General features: G+C 46.6%; 1 protein-coding gene across 1 annotated transcript in view; it reads right to left on the minus strand.

Moving 5' to 3' along the window:
• LOC149345139 (uncharacterized) overlaps positions 1 to 14,620 on the minus strand; it is a 24,539-nt gene extending 9,919 nt beyond the window's left edge. Inside the window, exons 1-4 of the mRNA XM_089542727.1 lie at positions 14,414 to 14,620; positions 11,698 to 11,798; positions 8,187 to 8,292; positions 5,894 to 6,055 (exon numbers count right to left, since the gene is read on the minus strand). Of these exons, the coding sequence (XP_089398853.1) occupies positions 5,894 to 6,055; positions 8,187 to 8,292; positions 11,698 to 11,798; positions 14,414 to 14,620 (576 nt within the window). The remainder of the gene's footprint in view (positions 1 to 5,893; positions 6,056 to 8,186; positions 8,293 to 11,697; positions 11,799 to 14,413) is intronic.
• Between the last annotated feature and the right edge of the window lie 673 nt (positions 14,621 to 15,293).

Raw genomic sequence — 15,293 nt, forward strand, 5'->3', positions numbered from 1 at the left:
GTCGCTGCGCATGTGACTCAGAGGTGCCGCCGCCGCACTCGCCAGTTGCGCATGCGCAATGGCGGCGCTTAGCTAGTGCGCCGGGGCCGCTGCCGCGCACCATCCATCGCCTATCTCTCTCTCCTCGTTGCTTTCGCAGTCCTCCAGGTTTAACCAGACCTGAACCACTGCCATTTTTTTTCGCTCTTCAGATATCACTGCAGAGCACCTGGCTATAGGACAACAGCAGATACAGTGTACTACTTGCCGACATCTGATTACATCGACATCTACCCTTTGCCATTATAGGGCTTCGACAGGGGACTGGATACGCCCCATAGCGAGCTGCGAACGCGTGTGACGTCATCAACAACCGACCCCTGAAAAGGACTGCTGCAATGCTTCATCGACAGTGGGCGAGGCGAAACGTCTGGAAGGATGCCGCTCAACAAGCAATTCTTTTTTGCTCTGCAGGTTAGTTGCTTTGCCTCAAAAGTTAGGACAGGGGATGAAATTATGCTTGTCGTTGTGCCGTGCCCACAGATGTGTTTGTTTATTGCGTATGACTGCTATCTTGTGTGATGGGTGGACGCATTCGTCCCCTGCGTTCGCTTTCCCGCAACGCACTAGTTCCCTGTGGTTAGCTTCCCCGCAACGCACTCCCCTTAGTTGTGTTACTTTAACTAACAGGGGAGGGCGCTCGCGTCGCAGCGACACACGCGCCACGAATGGCGTTTTGCTGCGCGCGCGCGCGGGCGAGCCGGTCTTCTCCTTGGGACCGGGAAAGCTCACGGACGTTTCGCGAGCCGCTCCGCTCTTCGCCGCGGGCGCCTCGTGGTCGGAACACGCTCCCGCCACCTCGTTCCGTCCGGCCTCGGAGCTTTTCCCTTGCCCTACCGTGGGCGGACGTTCGCTCGTAACCGTGCTCGTGAGTCGGACATCCTCGATTCCTCAGTGTATTTTGTTGCTAGCTGGCGTTATTTTTGTTATAGCAGTAAATGCCTTGTTTGTGTCAGCCAGTGTGTCGTTCCTTTGTTCCCGCAGAGCAAGGCCCGCCGTGGTCGGCATGCGCTAAGTAGCGTACACGACCACGGGGTGCGGTCCGCGCGGTTTTGAACTGTGTCAGACGCGGTTAAACGGGGAGAACGTGTTTACCTCCCCAATTTAAAAACCCACAGTGTAAGGCATTACTCTGTGGTGATGGCCCTAGTGTGGAGGAATTGTTGTCAATTCTCTTGCAAGGACATACTGATATTCGCACCGAAGTTACAGGGTAAAAACGCGCCTTGAATCTACAGAATCTGCGATAAGCATTTTTCTCGAAAGACTAAGTTATTTAGAAATAAACGTCAAGCACAGGCTGCAGATAATGAATCTCTCAGTTCGGTAGTCAGTAACTTTGAGAACCGTATACATGCATTTCATGCCAAACTCGTCGAATTAGACGGCCATAACCGCAGATATAACTTAATTGTTTTGGTGTTCCTGAAGTCTCAAATGAATCGGAGCACGACGTACGCAATAAATTTGATAGATGTGATCCGGGATAAGCTGGGTGTTTAGCGCTCGTCGGTGTCTAGGATTCATAGAGTTGGAAATTCAAGTAGGACACGGCCCATTATTTTGTACTTTCAAGGCTACTTAGAAACACAGGAGTTGTTGCGCAATGCCTATAAGATAAAAGGAACACGAATATATCTGCAAAATGACTACTGCGCTGCCACATTACGGACACGAAAGCTTCTGTGGGCGAGTGCAAATCAGTTTAAAGATGGCGGCAAAAGGGTTTTGCTTGTGTATGATAAGATTCGGATCGACAACCGCACATACATCTGGGATGATGTGTCAGAATCTCGTAAGCAACTACGAAGAAACAGTAGTACTTCGCCACCCAGTTAGCGGTCACAGAAAAAGCTGCGTCTGCTATGCATCAATACACGAAGCATCGTAAATAAAACCGACAAACTGGAAAACACTTTGTTCTTGCATGACCCCCACGTGTGTGTAGTAACGGAAAGTTGGTTGCACGAAGCAATTCGTGACGAAGAAATTGTTCCGACAGGCTATAGTATATACAGAAGTGACCGCCCTTCTGAACGAGGTGGTGGTGTCGCAATTATTACGAAGATCACTACTGACTTGTCTAATTTAGAACATCTCATCTCACGTGAAGCATTGCTTCTGAAACTTGAAATGGGTACGGAAACTTTATATCTCTGTGCAGTTTACCGTGCTCCACATGCAAGTGATGATTTTCTGAACAATTTGTACGATCAACGTTTGCAGTCGTGAGGTAAAAATGTGATAATACCAGGAGACTTTAGCTCGCCAGCAATTCAATAAAACAGCCCCAATTACGGATGTTCGGCTTCTTGCAACGTGCTACTGGACGTAATGTTCTCCCTCCCTTCAGAATAACGGCCTGAGGGGCGAGTTGGTGCATGATGAAATGAAAGGGGTGCAACAAGGACACAAACAGGAAAGGGACGCCACATGCGCACTCTACCAACTGTTTATTAGACGTAAAAGTGGCATACTTAAACATTCAGCTCAAGCATGAAACACATCGCATTATCGCTCCGAACCCAACACGCAGAATAAAAAGAACATCAGGATACCAGAGAAGAAACAATTAACCCCCGCAGATAAACTAACAGATTCTGATAAAAGAAATTAGAAACGAAAGGGAGGGGTAAATCTGTTAGCAAAAGCAGTATCAAACAATCATAGCAACAGCATGGCTTTCCTAGGTGCAGAAAGAAGCACCGAGGCACCACATCCTGTGGCAATCTTTTTCATATTGTGCGCAAGCCCATGGGTGTACGAAATGACAATGGGAAAAAGATTGCCACAGGATGTGGCGCCTCGGTGCTTTTTTCGGCACCTAGGAAAGCCTTGTTGACGTGTGCAAAGGTGAACAATTCTACAGTGGGGCTCGAGTGTGATACGAGGCATCAAAGCCGGTACACGTCATGCGAAGTCGGCGTGGTTTACAAATTCTCTCTGTCGTGCGGCAAAGTGTATATTGGGAAGACTGGTAGGCGCTACAATGGAACATGCAAACCTGTCAAGAACCGTTCAGGGAGCAACCTGCCGCAGCATTGTAAACACTGTGGGCCGGGAGGATTCACTCCCTATCTTCGTGAGAGTGTTTTCCTGGCGAGAAAAAAAATACCAACTAAAAAACAGAAGTTCTGGAAGCAGTGGCGATAGCAAATCACAAGGAGTCCTGTATTAGCACTCCGTCCCTAGCACTGGCAGATGAAGAATTTAGTTATCTGGGACAATTTTATCGTTTTTGAAGACTGCTACTTTTAACCTTTTACCTTATTTCCGCTGTGGCCCTTTACACCCTGACGTTTCTAGTGTTTTACTTTTTTCTCTTTGTTGTTTGTATGATTTTCACTTTTTATGGCTTTATCCCAGTGACGTGACTACCCCTGTTCCCCCGTCACTGTGCAACATACCTTTCTGTCTGTTACACCCTTCCCCTCTTTTCTCTATATATGTGCACGTTTGCTTGAATAAATGCTCAGTTGTTAGTCAGCCTTGTGTGTGTGTGCTCCTTCCGGTGTGGCGCCCGTTTGTTGGCTGTTTTCTAGTAGTTGGGCACAATGTTTGATGTATCAAGATAGCAGCTTGCTCTTGTGTATTATCCCACTCCTGCTTGGGCCGAAAATGCTTGCAGTATTCGAAAATAAATAAATAAATATACCAGCAGCAATGATGCCACTGGCCTGTTGGTAAAAACTTTCGGCCTTTGAGTCCAGCCACAACTTTGAATAGGCTGGCTAGAAACAAGACTCCACTGAGCAAAGTTTGTCTGTCTTGGAGTGGGGAATCGCGAATTGGTGTAAAACATAATTTCGGTCTATAGGAACTCTACTGATTGTGTACTTTTAACACACGCAGCCCCGCCGCGTGATGGCTCAGTGCTTACGGCGCTCGGCTGTTGACCCGAAAGACGCGGGTTCGATACCGGCCGCAGCGGCCGAATTTCGATGGGGCGCAATTATAGAGACCCGTGTACTGTGCGACGTCAGTGCACGTTAATGAACCCCAGGTGGTCGAAATTTCCGGTGCCCTTGACTACGGCTTCCCTAATAGCCTGAGCCGCTTTGGGATGTTAGACCCCAATAAACCAAAGTTTTAACACACAACGTTCTTACAGAACAGGGTTCAAACGAGCACTATTTGGACTGTGTGTGCATTTTTCAGTCATGGAGTGCACAATATGAAGTCCGCGATATATTTTCTTCATCCGCTCTTTGACGCTTTCTGCTCAGAGGACACTACCACAAACGGCTCCAGCCTTATGTCAAGGTCGAGTAACTGTATGTGGAACTTGTTTTTTCTTAATTTTTCGAGAGCTAAGTGTCAAGGTCTGTGTTCCTGGAAAAAGGCAGCTGCTCTCTGAGTGTCTTACTCTGCAGCATGGAACTGCATGCTTGCCTTATGCGCTGCTTGCCGCTGGTGCGACAATTCCTACACGCTATAAAAATGGTCTATAGACAGCCTATAGACTTCTTATTGACTCTATTGACTTCCTACAGATATTGGTTTTGTCTATTCATAGTCTATAGACTGTGTATAGACAAAGGTCTACTAAAAGTGTATGGCCATAAATCTGTAGATTGTCTATAGACTATCTATGGCATTTGTATTGCCTATAGACTTTTGTCTATAGACAGTCTATAGACTTTATAGACAGAAGTCTATAGACACTCTATAGACTGTCTAAAACTTTTTGTAAGGGATACGCTGCCAGTGCACTGGCCAATGCGCAGCGGCGGCACAGAAGCCGTCGCAACAGGCTGCTGATCATGAAGCGCCGGCTGCCGCGGCCGGACTTCGATGGAGGGAAAGCGCTAAGGCGTCCGTAGACTTCAACTGATTGTGCACTTCCTGAATTTAGTGATGACCAAACACCTATCGTATTCAGGAGTAACCGCGTCATCGTTGGCACCACGAAGTTCAGTACCTAGAAACTGCGCAGCAGTGTCTCTATGTGGTGTAATTATACACCTCTGAACGTCCCTACTGCCTCTCGGAATAACGTAACTTTACCCAATTCTGGACATCTAACCACGCACATGTTGCCTTTGTACGGCAGCTTGCCACTTGTAGGAGCAGCGGTAGCTATCAGCTTCGAGCAGCGGTGACTGTTTTTTTTTCATTTCATTTATTTCGGACAACAATACATGGTGTCCGCGGGGAGAGGCTCAAGGAAACTAAGGTGTCTCCTGACGAGGCCTAACACCCGCATTACACGTCGGTGCAGAGTGACATATCAGTGAGAACAGTGGTACATTAAACACAGTAGGACAGAGAATCCTGTTCGCAAGCTGGAATGTATTTAAATTAAAGAATTTTAACGGCTGAATGGTACACAGTGGGCAAGGAACCTCGCCAAAGTTGCAGCCGTGGCAGGTAATAAAAACACATTTAAGGTACGGGGTCACCGCTGGAGGCAAGCCCAGATTACTTCCGATTGCACTACAGTTCGTGAAGCAGCGTTTAAGCTTTTGTTTAAGGTCTAGGAGCGTCACCGAAAGACCCTTGCGGGGCAGACAGAAGGAAAGTGCGAAGGCGAACAGCACCAAGGAGCGAGTTTTGTGCGTTGCACCCTCTACAGGTTTTAAAATAGCAAGCAGAAAGGGCAACTAAATGACCCGCAGATATTTCGTACAAATTTAAATCTCCCTCTAAGCGCTGTTCAGTTTACTCTTCAAAATAGCGCGTCAACGGCGGTAGTGAACTGCGAACACGGCTATCGTTTTGACATAAACAAAGTGGATCGACCGAGATTGTATTCGGCGGCTCAACACCATTCCGACTGCTTGGTGTTGCCAATCTAAGAACTGGCGAATCAGGCGGCTGCTTTACTAGGAGAACCAGAACGCAGTGGACTCACGTGCGCGTAGTCGAGAGGCAGCTCTGAGCAGTTGGGCTGCTGGTTTCCGTCCAGGGAGAACATACTGCATTTGCGAACCTTGAGGGACAGGGAGACCGCGACCGCCTTGTTGCCCGACATCTGGGACAGCGGATCGGCCACGTCTCGCTTGATGTGCTCACTCTGCAAGCGGAGAGGGCAGGGCTCTGGTGACGGAAAGCTCCGTCCGCCGTCGCAGTTCGACCACATAACCAGGACGAAGCGCCGACATCGCGCCATGTATGTCCAGTGTCAGTCGCAAGGCCGCCACGTTTTCACTGACAAGCTTTTCTGGCTCACCGGTCTAGTACTGCTCGCTAGCTCCCGGCACATATGGCCGACCGAACATAAGCCGTGAACGGCCGTACAAACTGGCCGCACTATGCCATACGCCTGTGGCGACAGGCACGGTCGTAAACAACTGAGGAGCAGGCTAACGTAGAACTGTATGGTTTATTAGACGAACAAATGCCCACAAACAGAAAAGAACCTGGGTAGGTGGCCGCCGTAGCATCCGGTGCACTCCACAGTCGTCGAGGTAAAAACTCCCGTCGTTTTCAACCAGGCTGTCTAAAAATGACATACATTATATTGGGACTAGGAAAAAAGAATCAAGAAAAATGTGTCCCAGCCAACACCACTAAGTATAACGATGCGAAGCCGCGCCCAGGAAATGCAGTGATAAGACCAGGCGTCGGCAGCGGGGAACAACACAATCGACTGGCTGATCATGCAGCTTTGTCCGCTAAATCTGCGCCAGAATTGTGTCAACCTCCTCGTCTCCGCTCGCGCTCCGCGTTTTCGACACATTGCTTCCAATTCCAATGCGGCCAGCAATGCTGTCGCATTGCAACAAGCACAACAGAGGAATTTTTTTCGGCATTAGTACCGTCTGGCAATACCCTGCCTATAAATACAGCCCATATTATTCCCTAAGAAAACAACAAGGTGAGTTTAACCTCGTCATGGTTCTTGAGTTCTTATACTCAGGCACTATTGCTTCCCCGAAAGTTGTTTTTATTTGTTAAAGTGTGAACGTTTTAGGGTTCACGCAAGTGCGGTTGGTCGCATAAATAACTGCTACAACCTCAGAGATAAATCACACGTTCCACATTGTGCTTCTACGTGCTTTCACGCTGCCAGCAATTGTCAATTAAGTGAGCGATGCCTGGGCGCATTACGTGGCGTCTGCTCTCTCTAGCGCGAACAATGCTTCAGGTGTCCGCTCGCTGAAAGTAATGCGCACGAGGCATGACAACAGAAAAAAAAGGCCCTGCTTTTACGTGTCACTACAGCTGTTTCAACTTGTGGTGGCATTTTTCGTGTCTTTTGCGTGTGTATATATGAATAAGGAGGACAATTCGAGGTTTCGTTCATTTGAGAACGCCCGAAGACAAAGCACAGCTTCGTCTACACTGAAGTAAGGAAATATTGTCGCCACAGCACGCCTTACGAGGACAAAGCGGTTTTCGCGGTTTAAACAGGCTCATAATGCGTGAGGAATCTTTCTTCCCACGAAAAAATTTCTTCACTGCCAGCTTTAATGTGTCAAACTCGTTCTAATATGTTAACTTCAGTGAAACAACCACAACTGAAGTGTCAAGAACGCCTAAAGGGAAGGATCCACACTGAAATCAGCAACGAGGTCCTCTGCAATGTGCACCGGAAACTCTAGCGACGCTAGTTTTTCATTTCGTCTTTTTTTTTTTTGAAAATGCGCCCTCATCACGGTTGGAAAACGCGGCTTATAGTTAGGCGCTAGTTACCGGGCCGCCGCGGTTGTCGTCGTTTATGTAGAGGGTACCTTGTAATACATTCGCTTTTAGTTGCTTCCAGCAAAGGCATTGTTGTGCACCTTTCCAATGCATGCACCTCTCAATGTGTGCGGAAAATTTCTTGACAGTTGCACAGCTCACAGACCTTGCTTGCTATTGCATACGGGTGCATGCTTTGGTGCGGTACACGGGAGAAAAATTACCAGGAGTACTTAAGGGGCTTCCGTGCGAGCAATGCGAAAGCATTGCAATCCTATTTCTTTGTAGTGAGGGCAGTTGCAAGAACTTGTGCTGACTATAACTGCCTACCCTTTCGCTTTTTCCTGATCTGCCAGCGTAACACCGCTTCGACAGTTCGTGGGTTTTGTAACGCCGCCACACTTTGGGTGACAGCGCGTTTTCGTGTCGATAAGCCGTCTAATGCTTTAGAATCAATAATCTCGAGACAGGCGAATGTGCGCAGTCAGGGAAGCAAAAGGTGTCGATAGGTGGGCACTCACCACAGGCCTGTCGTTCTTCTGGCGCATGAAGAAGTTGCTGTAGTATGGGCTGGTGTAGAAGGTAGAACGGCCCGAGACCCTGTACACGAACACCAGCGACGCTCTGCTGCGTGAGAGAGCGAGAAATGTCATGGTTGCGAAAGCACAAAAGGACGGCGGACTTTGCAAAGACAACAAAACCCAGCGCCGACTATTGCTCATTTTCCCGCCCATCCGAACTTCAGAAGTGACGCAAGCCGGAGTCTGTGAACACTGGACGAGGGCGACGCTACAAGGCAACGAACGGCGCGGTAAATGCCTCACTGTGGGGTGTAAAGGATGAAGAGAGAAAAAAGGAGGCAGTCAAACGGAACCCCAACCAAAAATATCAGGGAATACTTCATCATCGCCAGCCTGACTACGCCCACTACAAGACACCGGCCTCTCCCATATCTCCCCAACTGATCCTGTCTGCGTCTGCTGCAGCCAGCCAATCACCGCAAATTTCTTAATCTCATCCGCCCATCTAATTTTCTGCCACCCCCTGCTACGGTTGCCTTCTCTTGCAATCCAGTCTGTTACCCTTAAGGACCATCGGTTATCTTATCTTCGCATTACATGCCCTTCCGAAGCTCATTTCATCCTCTTTCGTTTGGAATCTCATTAACCCGCATTTGTTCCCCCACCCATTCTGCCCCCTTCTTGCTTTTTAACGTTGCCCCTATCTTTTCCTTCCCATAGCTCGCTGCGTTGCACTCAATTTAATTTGAACCCTTTCCGTTAGCCTCCGCAATTCTCACTCATAGCTGAGTACCGATAAGATACAGCTGTTATGCACTTTTTCTCTGAGGGATACTGGTAACTGCCATTTATGATCTGAGAGAACCTTCAAAGGCAATTCCACCCTATTCTATTGTTCTAGTTATTTCTCTCTCATGATCGGGATCAGCGCCAATTAACTGCCCTAAGTAGATGCATCCCCTTACAACCTCCAGCACCTCGCCACCAATTGTGAGCTGCTGCTGTTCCCTTCCGAGACTATTGAACATCACTTTCGTTTTCTGCTTGTTTTTAGTTAAAGATCCACAGTAATGCTTTGCCTGTCTAAGTTATTGATCCTGCTTTGAAATTCATTCCCTGAATGACTTAGCTCACTCCCTGAGCTTGTCCGCATGACAATGGGATATTATAAACTACCTCTTCTGCGCATGGCACATACTTTGTTTTGTGCTTAACCACACAGGTTATTTCAGATTTTTTGAATTGCTCAGCCTTTTTTTTCCACAATCGAACAAATCCTTTTAAGTTTCTTGGGTGCAGAGAAAACAACCCCTACGTCATATCGTGTTGACATATTTTTAAGATTATGTGACAAACGGTGTACATAAGAGACAATGGCAAACTTATTTCTTTTCTTCTCTTTGTCTTGACTAGGCACCAGAGCTGAATTGCCAAGTCCAGTCATTTAGACGCCTTAAGTTGGTGTGTAGAATAACTGCGTCAAAGGGTGCAGCTATCTTTCTATAAATTACGCAGTCGTCGAGGAAGAGTCACATGTTAGATGATGTGTTAGATGTTATGTCATTAGTATGCATTAAAATAGTAAAGGTGCTAACCGAGATAACTGTGGAAATCCCTATATGACGCGTGAAGTATTAGAAGAATGCTCTTTTAATTTTGACACGTTGGGAGCGATTATTTAAGAATTCTTCGATCCAGCGGTTGATGCCGCGGGAACGCGATTAAAAGCTTTTCGAAAACCAAAAACATAGGGTTAGCGTATATTAATTCATGTACAGATTCATGAACACCTATTATGAGCTATTATAACCGTTTTGAAAACAATTATTTTGCCTAAAGCTATGCTGTTTGTCAATAGGCAAACAGCATAGGTGGGTTATTATATGCGACTACAAATATATTCAAGCAGCTTGCAACCAATCGTTAGTGATGTGGAGCGACAATTTTCCGGAGATGTACTTTCATCGGATTTAAAACATGAGCAGACGTTTGCTGCTTTTCAGCCATTGGGAATGCATCCTGTATATAAAGACAGCTCAAATATGAATGTTAGTAATGTAGCCAACACATGTGCGGTAAGATTTAGAAATTTGGTGTTGACACCGTCTGGACTAGGGCTACAATTAAGTGGTAGTCGCTCAATAGCAGGGGCAACGACAACTGCATTAATGACGACCTGTTCTCTTGAATTAAGAAATAATGATTCTAGAGGCTCAAGAAGGCGCTGATTCGGTTGTAAAGGTTTCTGTAAAATGATTGTTAAATAAGCCAGGCATTGCCTCTGGAGGTAGCATTCTTTCACCCACATCTTTCGATACTGGACACTCATGGTTATTCTAAGGGTTAATCTCTTGCCGGAATTTTGAAGGGTTGCTTCTTAACAAGTTTGGTTAAGTGCGGCTAAACAAGTTGTATTTAGCCTCCTTGATGGTGATTTCGGTCGTAGCAGATACGTCTCTGCACTGTTGCCAGGCGTTGTCAGAGTTAACTTCCTTCGCTCAGCGGTAAGTTTTTCCTTTGTGTTGAGACATTTCTTAACATCTTCTGTAAACCAAGGGGCGTCAGTTCTTGACGATGTGTATTTTTGGCATGCAGGCATGTTCGATGGCCGTCAACCTATCTCAAATAACAGTCAGTTTTCGTTTGCCGTACGAGTCTCAGGGGTTATTTAAAACATTCTCGCAATGTCTCTTTTTTTTTCTTTTTTTCGTAGCCTGATTTCGGGTACATTAGTATACATTTGGTTGTAATCTGCTTTGTAGGACGGTACACGAGTACTTAACTGTGGATGAATCTGACCGCTTATTTCTTCTAGTCCGCAGGTGCGGGAATGAATGGCGAGGTTACTAAATAATAAATCCATAGCATAATCGCCTCGGGTAGGCTCCTGTAGGAGCCGAGTTAGATTGAACGCGTTCATAGAATGAAGTAGGCACGGACACTGAGGGCGACTGGATCCGGAAGTGACAGATGACGTTATCCAGCTAATAACAGGATAATTAAACTCACCATCCAATACTAGATTCTTTGGCAGTGTGTAGCGAAATGTTTTCTAGTGCATCGTGCAGATGATCGATCAACACAGGACGACTGTTTGGAGGATGGTAGCCTGCACCCATGATATACGTGGCACCCTTGAGTCGAACCATGACAGACAACTGCTCAAGAGACATGGTTCATAATCGCTCCGTGCGGCGACCATTACGCCTATTTCAATACCAAATCACAGTCATAAATGCTGTTTTTTATATTTCAGAGCTCAAATCTTACAATATGTGTCCTGACCTTTTCATTTCCATCACTATCGCATGAAATTTTGTTTAGAGTTTGTTCCCTTTAGACGTGGGGCAGTGTACGCCAGGAATAAGAATAAGGCCGCATGGAATGAGAATGTTAAAAGGCGCTCCCTTTGCCCCTCATTATATAGAGCATCTCGTTTGTTTCACTAGTACATCGCAAGGCTAGGAAAAGACGAAATACTCGCACGTTCCCAGCCACTTGATTCACTTACGTTGACACGTACTTGACCAGATCGTGGAATGCGTTGGCGGGTCCGTTGTATATCTCGTGCCGGTAGAGCCCATGGTATTGTCGCATCTCGTCCGAGAGTATCTAGCAGTAAAGAAAAAAAAAACAATCAATGTTAGTTAACTGACTAAAAGACCTTTCCTGGCTGTTTTAAAGCAAGGAGTTTGCCAAACAGACCACTTATTTACCATATGTCAACACGAACTTGCTTAATACGTAATGGATGGATGGTTGGTTATGCATGGGCCAGACTGCAGCGCAGTAGCAACACGGAAAAGAGGAGAATAGGACGCAATCGCAGGCGCTGTCTTTGCGTCTTCTTTTTTTCTTGTCTTAAATAAACGACAAAACAAATGTATTTCGTGTCCAGCAGGACCGTCTTTAATAATCCTTGCCTGTCTTGTTTAGCTGGTTTTCTCAAATTGCTTTCCACGTCACCATCATCTTAACCACATTTCTTCTTTTACATCCTTAAGGACGTCACCATGCATTCGAGTTGTATTCCGCAACTTATCTTGTTAGTGAAAGCGGGGTTATGAGGTCGTAGTGTTTGCAGATTTGTCACTCTGGCAAGCAATTCGGGCCCGGGCACTAGTTTTGATTGCTGTTTTACAAATTCTTTATTCCAATAAAGCAAGTTTTCAGTAAAGCTGTAAGTGGTTTTGTCATCATCATCAGCCTGACTACGCCCACTGCAGGGCAAAGGCTTCTCCCCGTAAGTACCTTTTCGACGGGCGGGTGTGGCTGTTGGTGATCCCTCGACACCTCCCTGCTGCCCTCTGCGCCTCTTTCCGCGCAGATGCACAATGCAGACACGCTGGTGTACTCAAAACGTATGCTCGCCTGCGTCTGCGATACTACTGGCGAGGTATGTATACCCCTTCTTCCGCCAGTACATTCGGTCCTGCGCAGCCTGCCAAAGTCGCCAGCGTAAGCCGAAGAATGCCGCCAACTTGTACGCTCTTTCACTACGCAGCTCCAGAGGCACCAGAAGCACCCTCGGGATTGCTCGGACCCTCCCGCGTCATATTCCTCCGTCTACAAAGGAGTTAATATGATTCAAATATAGTTCGAATAGAATTTCAATAGAATTGAAATAGAATTATAACAACATTTATTGGAATTGGAAAAATTAAATACAACTGCGATGCTTTCGCATTCCTCGCAGGTAATTTCCTTAAGTACTCGTCGTCATCTTTTTATTTTACTCTCCTGCTCTTCGCAGTCGTGGCCCCAGTATATAGCGCGCATGCTGAACAACGTGGTGACAAGGTTCCGAATGGAAGGATGGTCAATAAAAGACAGCAAAAACCCTGACGGCGATCATACAATGTGATACGAAAAATTTGCACTGGAAATATTGGGTTTACATTTAATTTTTACAGTAATCGCCTGTGATCGCGTCTTCGTATTGGATTTCTCCGTCGGTTTTTCATTGCGCTGCTGCGTGGGCTCGTGTTCGGTGAAGGATTGAATTGTGGGCGTTTAAGGTCCCGATGTGCAGGGCTCTACATTAATTTACACCACCTGGGGCTCTTTGACTTGCGCTCACAAACCACATCACAAGGGAGTTTCTTTTATCTCGCCCACATCGAAATACGGCCGCCACGATCGGGATCGAACCCACGACCATGAGATCAAGAGTTGAACGCCAAAGCCACAAAACTACCACGACTGGTGATGGGCGAAATCTTCTGTGTGGTGTAGATGGGTGAATAACAGGTAGAGAATGATTTCGCCGCCGCTGTTAATGCGAAAGCATCTATCGTCTCATGAGGGGCGTGTACAGGACCCGTCCTCAGAGCGCGTCGGCACAGCGTGTCATCACAGCGCGTCCGCACGAACTGTCGGCTATCGCTTGTAGAGGTAATTAATAGTCTATATTCTATAGGTGTTGGGCGTTGCGTAAATAAAACAGAAATCTTTACTGCCTTTCTACACAAGTGCCAAAGTAAATTTCATCAGCAAATGCATCAAACATCGAAGATTTTTTTAGCCCACGACAGTGCAACATTTTCGCACGAAGTTAGGAAGGTTGCAAGACGGTATAATGCCGGCACAGCTTATCTGATCCGGCTAAGCTGTCTACCGCTTGCAGAGTTGTAAGCAGTACTGACTAGAAAAAAAAAAGGCCGCAAAGGATGCAGCGTCAAGCACCAGTTATGGTTCGTACTTCCAAAATGGGAGTTGTGCTGTTACAGGACGGGACTGAGCAGATGAAATTATACCCAGTCAATTAGCGCTGCATTTATAGCTTCATCGGACCTGTGCCTTTCAGTATAGAAATAAACCTATCACGGACAAGCTCTTCAGATTCAGCCCATGATTCGTTTTACTGTCAGGCAGGGTATGAAAGATGAGCTTATCTCTCCGCGCCCTGTCTAGAACCATGGTCGCCTGGTTACATCTGCGGAGTATCGGATATTTAACAAGCCCTGAATATTCCAAAACTAAATTGTGCAGGACGAATATTGTATTTCTCCTACCCATTCCCTGAGGCTGGGGTCGTCAAGAGCCTAGATAATTTGTGCCCTCGAAAGGAAAAAATTTTTTCAACATTCAACATTGCCACATACGACATCTTGGTGCGTAGGTTTTGCCACATATCCGCCATTGCTCGCTAGGATGTAGTCACATGCCGCCCGCAGGTATGAAGTAGCATTTGTGCAGCGCTAGGGCAGCAGAAAGGCACAGCTCACGTCGGCATCGGCTTTCACTTCCTGGATCTGCCCCGCTTGGAGGCTGCGGTCGTTGAGGCCCACTCCGTCAGCGTTGATGTCGGTCACGATCTGGAGGACGCCGCGAACAACAGCCTGCGGCCGCGCCTGCGGGTTTGGTGGCCGCAGCGCCGACCGGTCCACCATCAAGATGAGGCCCTTTCCCGGCGTCTGACGTATCCGTTGCATGGCCGCCTGAGCCTGCGAAGCTGAACGCGTGGGCGCAACATTAAATGGACGTAAGCCTGAACAGCGCTGGGCACGGCTCCGACCGTGTACGAGTCCTGCACTGCACAGAGCTAGTAAATCTACGATTGACTATCTTCATTCAACTAAATAAATAAATAAACAAGTCAATCAATAAATCAATCAGTACGTCAGTGAGGCAGTCAATCAGTCAGTGAATCATTCATTGAATCAACCACTCAATCGATCATACAATCAATCAATGCGTTTTTATGCCGAAAGACAAAACGAACAAGAGGAAGGGGGAAAAAAAGGGGAAGTTTCCATTTAATGACCTTCGACTCCTATGTTGGCATGCCATACAGTGGCAGATTGGAATAAACGTACAAGTTTTAAATAGAAAGCGAGCATGAAATTATCTCTGAAACAGTATATTATCTACTAACTTGGCCGAAAAGAAAGCTTTGAGCATGTTGTTGCTAATGGTGACGATCTTAATACCTTGCCCATGAAGTAGTTGAGTTGAATAGCTCTCTCTATGCCGTCTTCACTTCACTGACCCTTTCTGATCTTCACCGTCACTTTAAGCAGTTTAAGAGCGACGTTACTTTTTCATTGTGCAAATATGCTTGGAGTTTAAACTAAGACTTTAGACAAGTTTTAAAAATTGCATTTT

The sequence above is a fragment of the Amblyomma mixtum genome, chromosome 5, assembly GCF_055824585.1.
Source record: "Amblyomma mixtum isolate Tamu chromosome 5, ASM5582458v1, whole genome shotgun sequence".
Classification (NCBI taxonomy): Eukaryota; Metazoa; Arthropoda; class Arachnida; order Ixodida; family Ixodidae; genus Amblyomma; species Amblyomma mixtum.